Source organism: Vicia villosa, linkage group LG3, assembly GCF_029867415.1.
Source record: "Vicia villosa cultivar HV-30 ecotype Madison, WI linkage group LG3, Vvil1.0, whole genome shotgun sequence".
Classification (NCBI taxonomy): domain Eukaryota; kingdom Viridiplantae; phylum Streptophyta; class Magnoliopsida; order Fabales; family Fabaceae; genus Vicia; species Vicia villosa.
The window spans coordinates 132,944,781-132,954,603 of NC_081182.1; the positions used below are offsets into that span (position 1 = coordinate 132,944,781).

General features: G+C 28.7%; 1 protein-coding gene across 1 annotated transcript; it reads left to right on the plus strand.

Moving 5' to 3' along the window:
- The first annotated feature begins 8,961 nt into the window (after positions 1 to 8,961).
- LOC131656682 (non-specific lipid-transfer protein 1-like) lies at positions 8,962 to 9,599 on the plus strand. The gene is made up of 2 exons (XM_058926326.1): positions 8,962 to 9,338; positions 9,449 to 9,599. Exons 1-2 carry the CDS (start codon positions 8,986 to 8,988, stop codon positions 9,456 to 9,458), a joined length of 363 nt encoding a protein of 120 aa, XP_058782309.1. The 5' UTR covers positions 8,962 to 8,985; the 3' UTR covers positions 9,459 to 9,599.
- The last annotated feature ends 224 nt before the right edge of the window (positions 9,600 to 9,823 follow it).

Genomic DNA, 9,823 nt, shown 5'->3' on the forward strand with positions numbered 1-9,823 from the left:
AGAAATATAATTTACATTATTCACCATCTTGCATAATCGAGACTCTTATAAAACACTCCCTATATTCAACACTTACAGCATCTGTTTAGTTTTCACTATTAAAATTTATAGATTTCATAACTTTCACTTCGACCATTGCGAACATCCGTAGTAAAATAAAAACAAGCTATATTTTATCACCGTTGAAAAATATGACTGTGGTGAAATATTGTGTGTTTCTTTTTTTCAATTTTAAGATTAAAATTAACATTTTATCAAGGTCATCACTACTACAAAATATACGGTCGATAACACAATTTTACTACATCCGTTTTAACAACTGTAAAAATAACTAATTTTTACACGCATGAATTTTTTAATATTTTATTAAAATACATTTCATCATAGTCCTTAATAAAAACCGTTGTGATAGACGAAATGTTACTTGCTACCATTCCCAACACCTACAATTTTTTCCTATTTTCATTATAAATAGGGTTTGTCCTTATACTCTTATAAATATAATAAAATTAAAATACTTATTACCATGATTATTACTAAAAGCCATTGTAAGTAGTACTTAAATTTTAGGCAAAATATTGATTTTGATCCCTTAACTATATTCTTGGGTTCATACGGGTCCCTCAATTTTTTTCGTACCACTTTTGTCCCTTAACTTTCAAAATGTTTCATTTTAGCCCTTTTGTCTAATTAGCGATAGAAAAAACTTTGAAATCGGTCGCTAAATCTGTCTCTAATTAGTCAAAAAGGACTAAAATGAGACGTTTTAAAAGTTAAGGGATCAATGCGACACTAAAATAAATTATGGGACCAATCTGAACCCAAGGGTATTATTAAGGGACCGAAATGAATATCTTACCTAAACTTTATGTCACTCTCAAAACATAAATCTAACATCTCTCTCGTCCACATACAGGGAACTCATCCTCATAAGCTTTAAACTAAAAGGTAATCAAGTTTGTACGCTTTATCGTTCTTCTTCTCTTTATAAGTTTTCTTCCATGTTATTCATACGCTTTCTACCATTTTCTCAAAACAAAACCCTAACATCTCTCTCGTCCACATGTAGTAAACTCATCCTCTTAAGCTTCTTCAAACTAAAAGGTAATCAAGTTCATACGCTTCATATTTCTTCTTCTTCTTCTTCTTCTTAAGATTTCTTCCAAGTTTACCATATTTGTCCATGTATGACACTAGTTCTTATAGAGGGTTTTTTAATTGTGCATGATTTTCTTGTTTTTTGGATTATCTGTACTTGGGCTATGTTTCCGTTCATGCTAATATGTTGTTAATGTCATGCTAGTTTATGTTTCCAAATCAAGTTAACATTCTGAAAGCTGTTTATAATATTTCAAAATTGAGTTTATCACATGCAAATTACTTGTTTCACTATCCCTTCACTGAATATGCATTCATTTAAATTAATTTATAAAATAATAATCTGAAAAATTAAATCATATTTGAAAATCAGCTTAGATCAATAAATGTTTTTAAACCTACATGCATCTCGTAATTCATCTATCGTTCTTTAACACATATAACTTGGTTCAATGTCCCAAACTCTTCAAAGCAACGATACATTCTCTTATAATTATATTGCAAAACATCAAATTTCTTGCTAATAAACCAGCAGAGAATGAATTGTAGCTTTGAAAATTTTGGAGCATTGGACCAAATTCAATGTGTTAAGTTGCGAGAGATGAATTACGAGATGCATGTAATTTGAAAAATGGTGGTTCGCTTAAGTTGTTTTTCTAGAATAATTTAATGTTTTAGATTATTATCTTCTACATCAATTTTAATGGTTGTATATGCTTAGTGAAGTGTAGGAAAAGACATCAATTTTAGATTACAACGGTTTTCTCTTGTAATCGAAGTGAAATGTTATTTTTATTCTAAATGAAATTGTGGTTGCTAGGATGCATACCCATGACCTTAATATATATATATATCGTAATGGTTCTTTACAATAACCTTTGTTATAGGTACCGTGCTACCTAGTTTATCACCACGGTCACACGCTCGTGGTAGAAACCAGTATACATAAAATCACACACTACCTAACAAGAAACGTACAACCGTTATTATATGTATATCACAACTGATGTCATATGTCTTTTTGAAATGGTGCATGTTTTCCAACCATAGTGAAATGTGACGTTCATTTTTAGATGTGATGGACGTTATTTTGTGCAATATCTCAGGGTCGTCTTTGAATCCCAACACAGATAGTTTAGTTTTTGCAATATCTTCTTTCTTTTTTCTATCTTAAAATTGTTAAGTTTGAGGATAAATGTTAAGGTTAAAGCATATTGTTTATCTGATAAAGTGAAACTTAACATTAATCTTCAGTACATGTTTTCAATATACTATATTAGAATCTTCAAAGCCAAAACTCTATAACTTTTTAAGAATGGAATATGGAGTTTGAAGGCGGAATGAGTTAGGTTAGTAAAAAGATGAATGGCATTCGTGTTGAGCTTTTATAGACAAGTCATTATAACCTTTCACGGCGGTTGGAAAGTGTAGCCCTAGTAACATGTATAAGATATCACTGCGGTTGTTATTTACATCCATGGTAAAAGGTTTTCCTCTTAAATTAAAACATAACAAGTTGTAGTTTATCTCCTAAATAAAAAATAGCTCCCTCGCAAAAACCCTTTAGAACAAAACAACACAACAATAAAGACCAATCTACATATACACACCAAGCAAACTACACCATACCAGGTTCGAATCAAAGAAGATAAAGGTGAAACTTGCAAGAAGGGTACAGGAAAACCATTTCTTTGATTCTTCTCATTCTTCACAATTACGATACATGAAATATTTCATTGCTATTCGTGTTAGAAGGCGTCTTGAGTTTTAATGATGGATGTTATTATTTTGATTGTGATTGAATGTTATATTTTGTCAAGATAGTAATAGTTTTTGTTGTTGTTTAATGTTATATGTTGTTGTGATTGAGTGAGATTGAGATAGTTTTTATGTTATTATGAATGTTATATATTAATGTTTGGGATAATAGGTATTTTCCCCCCTACCATATAGGCGAGATTCGGTTTACCCCCCTATTAATTTTTTTTTTGGATTACCCCCTTGAAATATGAAAAGTTCTATGATTTACCCCCCTAGGACCCCCCTGTAAACTTGTTTTTTTGATTTACCCCCTGGTTTTTCACTGTTTTTTACACGTTTAGGGGGGTACGCTAAAAATACAGGGGGGTAATCCAAAAAAAATTATTAATAGGGGGGTAAACCGAATCTCGCCTATATGGTAGGGGGGTAAATACATATTATCCCTTAATGTTTTAGTTGTTACATTGTTAGTGTGTTATTGACAATGTTATTGTTGTTGTTTTAATATTGTATTATTGTTATAATTAATTTTACATATTGTAGAAAAATGAATTATATTATATAATTGTATTGAGATTGTTATTGTGTTGTTGAGTATGTTGTTGTATGTTGTATTAATATTATTTTTGATTTTATTTCATATTGTTGAAAAGTGACTTAGTAAGTTGTTGTATTGAGATTGTTATTGTGTTTCTAAGAATGATGTTGTTGTGTTATTGTACTATTTTATAGTTAAATGATTTTGAAAGAATTTGATATAAATTTCATAATGTATTATGGATTGCAGTGGGATGAAAGTCGATAGATTTGACTCGGTGTATGAAAAAGGAGTTGTGGAATTTCTTGAGTTCTTGGAAAAGATCTTCTTGGCAAAAATGGAATCTTTTATTATTCTTGTGCTATATGCGGGAATATAAAAAAAATGAAAAGAACGTAATATTTCATCACCTATGTTGTGATGTAATTTGTCAAAATTATATAATATGAATGTGGCATGTTGAAGTAGATAATAACCAAACTGCCTTGTCATAAATACATGAAGTTGACATAGATATGGATGATTGCCTAGAAGATATGACTCATGATATTGGAGAATATTCTTTTATGAAGGTCCATATTTACGATACTTATGTAGTGACAAGGATGTGTAATTATATAAGGAGTGCATAAATTTTACACGATTGTTTGTCTAGTTAAAATTGTTTATTCTAAAGGAAAAAGTGGGTGGACAGTTAATGTATCACATAATTGTTTGAATTGAATGCTTCCAAAAGATAACAATTTGGTGGACCATAGTAATGAGGGCAAAAATAGTAATAATAGTAAAGCTTTGTATAAATTACTAATTTTGGGTATTGTGACAACTTTAGCCTTGGGTAATATAAGATCACTTATTTGCTTAAATTATCCATGATGTTTCCAAGGTTTATCCACCTGGAGTATCGTGGGAAGACGTGGTCGTAGATGATTGTTACCAAGGAGACTTTTATAGAGGGGTTTTAAAGAGGGCTTTAGGTTCTTCAGTAATCCCTTGGTAATAAATAATTACCCACAGCTTTTTCAGTTATCAACGATTTTAAGCCCTACGTATTGGAATAATTACTTGTATCAAACGTCAAGAGACATAAAGCGTGTCATATATGTGAGTTTAATATGTGCATACACCAAACTCTGTTTGGAAAAAAGAACAATTACCTTGGGCATCAAAAACTTATAAAACACAATCATCCATATAGTAGATTGTGAAAGGCCTTTAATGCAGAGTAAGAGTTTGATATTGCTCCTAAGCCTTTATCTGGGAGGAAGTTTATAATAGACAATAACATTTTTCTAGCATTCCTCCTTCATGTTATTGAATTTCTCCATTTCTCCTTGAATCTCCTTACTGTTTTGCCTCTCTTTGTTGTTAGTGGTGGAAAAGAGGGGAGAGCTAGACAAGGATTTAACCTCATTATATATTTTTTAATTTTTCATCTAACTCTAAGATTTGTGCACCATGTTTCAACAAGTGTAGGTGCGTTAAAGATGCTCTTGTTCCATATAAATTTAATAAACAAGAAAATATTTCGTTTTGTACGTTTTTTCGAGGTTAAAGATTACAAGATGTAAGTGTTATTACATGGTGCTGCCTTCAGTCATCTTCCCCTTAAAGTGAATCATGTAAAGTTTTTTAAAAAGAATAAATCTTTTAAGTTGGAAAAGAAGAAAAATGTCGTGGTTCCACCTACTTTTTTTCTTATTCCATCAAGGACTCATGTCATATATACTTGTTATGGTAGAGATTTGTTTGGTCCTTCATATTTTATGCTTTAGAGCCTTGGTATTAAATTTGGTTTCCAATCCAATGATGGATGGATTCAAGCTTTAGGCATCGGATTTTGGTTTAAGCCATCCTTACAAAATCGACTTGTAAGTTAAAAGGTATCACTCTATATAAACTATTTCAAGGCTCTATTTCTAACCCATGTGAGACTTAGAATTTTTCAAAATATATCCCTTCACGGCCAACATTATTTTTTGGCTTGGTGAATGGAATAAATAGTGGGTGGCCCATAGTCTGATCGATGGGCTCTGATACCATATTAGAGTTTGGCCTAACTCCTCCTTACAAAATAGGCTTATAAGTTGAGGGGTGCAACTCTATATAAACTAATTCAAGGCAATATATCTAACCAATGTGGGACATGGGTTTTTCCCTATACAACCCTTCACGCCTAATACTCTTTTGAATTTTGTGCGTGGATATAATTGGTGGATGAACCATGATCTGATCAATAGAATTTTATACCATATTAGAGTTTAGCCTAACTCATTCCTACAATATTGTCTTATAAGGTGAGGGGTGTCACTCTGTAAAAACTCTTTTACAGTTCTATCTCCAACCAATGTGGAACTTTGGACTTTTCCCAATACACTCTATCAAGCCCAATACTCTTGTTGGGCTTGGTGTGTAGATATAAAAGATGGGAGGCCGGTAGTATGATTGTTAGGCTTTGATGCAATAGTAGAGTCTACTTAGTCTATTCGCATCTTGGACCACTTATTATTTTTGCATTTAGTTATCATCATCAAAATAATATCAATCATTTAGGAATATCAGAGCTTTCTCGATTACTTAATTTGTAAAATAGGGTTCCATAATCTTTAACACATTAGACTATTAGTTGATTTGTTGGAATATTGCATACATTTCCCAAAGCATCCACAACAAACTTGTTGGATTTGGTCAACGATGGCACCTTTACATATGGGGTTGAAGATGTAATTTATGGGAACAAGACATGCATTTGACTCCAAATATGTGTCCAATACTCGGTTATATCAAGTCATATGGAACAAAGATTGTTCCATGGTCCACATGATAACATTGGTATCCTCTTTCCTCAGCCCAACATGTTTTCCTACATTGGAATAAATTTTTTTTTCAATATTCAACTCAACATCATATATGTTTGTCACCTTTTGCTCTACATTTGCTTTATTCATTTTACCATTTTTGCTTTTACCTCTCTCGGTTTATTTTTCAATTTTTCTTCTATAACTATTGTCTAAATAACCAATAGCTTTGCTGAAGTGACATAAAGATTGCATAACTTAGCTTTTCAACCAAGATTTTGTCTTAGTTTTTTGAGTAGATCGTTATCCACTAAGATTCTTACATACTATATGAGAGCTCAATCAAAAAGTGATATATTTTAAGTGTAGTTTATACATATTGGAGTGTCAATGCAGTTAGCAATGATAAATATGGTTTTGAGCCTCCAATATTTTAGAGAGTGTGTGAATCCTCACCTATATCAAAGCAAGAGTTTAATTAACATTGCTTGGTATGAAGTCTATTGTTCAAGGGAAAAGTTTGAGCACACCCAAATTCAAATTCCTATAATTAGTTTCCCTAACTTAATATTATAAAAATTAACTCTGAAATTTTAAAATTTATCTTATTTTTAATTCATTTTTGTCTTTTCATTATTCATCCTTCTTTATCTTTTTCTTTCTTTTGATGTTTGACTCAAATTTAATATTTTACTTTCAAATTTTATATTTTAATTTTTTTTTTGTCATTTTATTCTCAATCCATCTTTATCTTTTTCTTATTTTATGTTTAACTCCAAATTTAAAATGTTTAAAATTAATTTATTAATTATGAAATTTATCTTAATTTCGTTTCCCTTTTTGTCTTTCATTCATCTTTCATCTTTATCTCTTCCTAATTTTATGCTTGACTCAAAATTTGTATATATTTGTAATTTCTTCTTCTTTTCTATTATATCATTTTTATTCCAAAAAAAAATTAATTTTAAGCCCATATTAAAATTTTAAAATTCATTTTAATTTTAATTTTTTTTGTCTTTTTATTATTCATCCATTTGTATCTCTTTTTTTTTAGGCTTAATTACAACTTTGGTCCCCTTATTTTGTCTTTTTCTTGATTTTGATCCCTCCATTTTAAAAACTATTATTTTAGTCCCCTTTTGAATTTTCTGTTAAAAAATAGACTAAAATAGGGACTAAAATTGCAGGAAAAAACCATAATAGAGGGATGAAAATTGCACAAAACACTTAATAAGGGAACTAAAATAGTGATTTATAAAATGGAGCGATCAAAATCAAGAAAAAGACAAAACATGGGGACCGAAGTTGCAATTAAGCCTTTTTTTATTTCGACTCTAATTTTAAAGTTTTTATTCTTAAATTTTAAAATTTATTCTAATTTTTAGTTATATTTTTATGTCTTTTCATTCTTTATCACTTTTTGATTTTATGTTTAACCCTAAATTAAAACTATTTTAAAATAATTTTAAAATTATAAATGTTTTCTTAATTTTAATAATTTTTTTCTTTTCATTCTTCATTCCTTTTTATCTCTTCCTTATTTTATGGTTGACTCAAATTTAAAATATTAATAATTAATTCATAAAATTTAAATTTTATCTTTTTTGCCTTTTCATTATTTATCTTTCTTTATCTATTTCTTTTCATTTTATGTTTGGCTCCAAATTTAATATTTTAACTTTAAAATATTTAAATTTATTCTAATTTTTATTTTATTTTTGTTTTAATTCTTCATCATTATATGTTTTTTATTTCATGTTCAACTCCTAATTTAAAATGTTTAAAATTAATTCTAAAATTATGAAGTTTATCTTTATTTTGTCTTTTCATTAATCATCCATCTTTATCTCTTTTTTTATTTTTTTATTTTATGTTTAACTCCAAATTTAAAATGTTTAAAAATAATTCTAAAATTCTGAGTTTTTTCTTAATTTTTTTTTGTCTTTTCATTCTTTGTCCATCTCTATCTCTTCCTTATTTTATGTTTGACTCCATAATGTTACTTAAATAAGATAAACATAAATTCATATTTTTCTTCTATCTTACTTAACTTTATGTTTTATGTTTGTATCTCTTCCTTAATTTATTTTTGATATTTATTATATAATCAATATATTGAAATTACTTAAATTTATTTTTTTTGAATTTATTATATAATCAATGTATTTGAACTACGTATGTATAGATAAAATATATTAACAAATTTATATAATAAATTTTATTTTATAATAAAGATGGAAGGGAATATTAGAAAATGATGAGTTAAATAAAAATAATAATTTTTTATTTTATTTTAGACATAACTTGGATATGCTTGCTCAACAGCATATACTAATTAATTGAGTTGGAAAAAATTTGAATACTATATTTTTTTCAAAAAAAAAAGAATATATACTAACAGTATTAAATATTTTTACACTGTCAACCAATGATAGACATGTATTTAAGTAAAACACACTTTTAATTTTAAATTATATGGCATGACAAGTAAAAAAAATTAATTGCTTGTATGTATAGTGTTAGTTTACACTGTTTATGCATTATCTTTAAACTCTTCTTTTAAGTCTTAAAACAATATTTTTCTTTAAATGCTTTAATGATTTTAATAACTAGGATGATTAATCACTTAAATAGAGGACATTAAATCAAAATAAAAATAAAATAATAAGTCGCTTAGTTGTTACGACATAAAGTTAACAGTCATCTCTGCTTATAAATTAAGGAGCCTTTTGATAGAAATCATAATCAAAACTCAATTGAAATACCAAAGTTAGACTTATCGAAATTAAGATGTCAAGCCAGAAAACTGTCGGTGTAATGTTGGTCTTATGCATGGTGATGACGACAACATTACATGCAAGTGAAATGGATGATGTATCATGTTCAGAGGCAATTTTATCTCTATGGCCATGTCTACCTTTTCTGGAAGGTTCTCTTCCACCAACACCGTCTGCTGATTGTTGCCCTGGAGCTACAAATTTTTTCCATAAGGCAAACACAACTCCTATTAAGAGAAAGGTCTGCTTGTGTCTCAAAGATGCTTCTACTAAATTTGGAGTTAAACCAGACAGGGCTGCACAACTTCCACAACTTTGTCACATTCAATTGCCTTTTCCAATTGGTCCTATTACTGATTGTAGCAAGTATGTTTCTCTTCCTCTTTTCTTATTAACTCATACACACTAAAATATTTTGTTTTTCTATATTACTATTAATATTACTATTCTAATTTATTTATTTCAAAAATTTCCAGGATTGAATGATTCTATATTAGGATTAGATCGTGAATAAGACTTGAAGAACTACATGGAGGAGTTTTTATTTTGTTAATCTTTATATAATGAAGAGTAAGATTAAATCAATAAGCCGTCTGAAAAAGTTGATGTATTTTTAGTGAAATTTATAAATGGAAAATAAAGTCATATTTTTATTATCTATTTTTTATTTTTAAGGGGTTATTGCTTGATGTTTGGTAAGTAGAAAGTGTGTTATTTAGGGAAACAAATTATGACAACATTTGTAAGTAAAATAAAATAATATATTTATTCAAACTAAAGATTAAATAAAGTACTCAAAAGCAGAATTTGAGTCAACTTTTTGCATAAGTTCTACCGTAAGTAGTTCTTTC

Bases quoted from the DNA above. Each gene is read 5' to 3' on its own strand.
- LOC131656682 (XM_058926326.1), top strand. From the start codon at position 8,986: ATGTCAAGCCAGAAAACTGTCGGTGTAATGTTGGTCTTATGCATGGTG.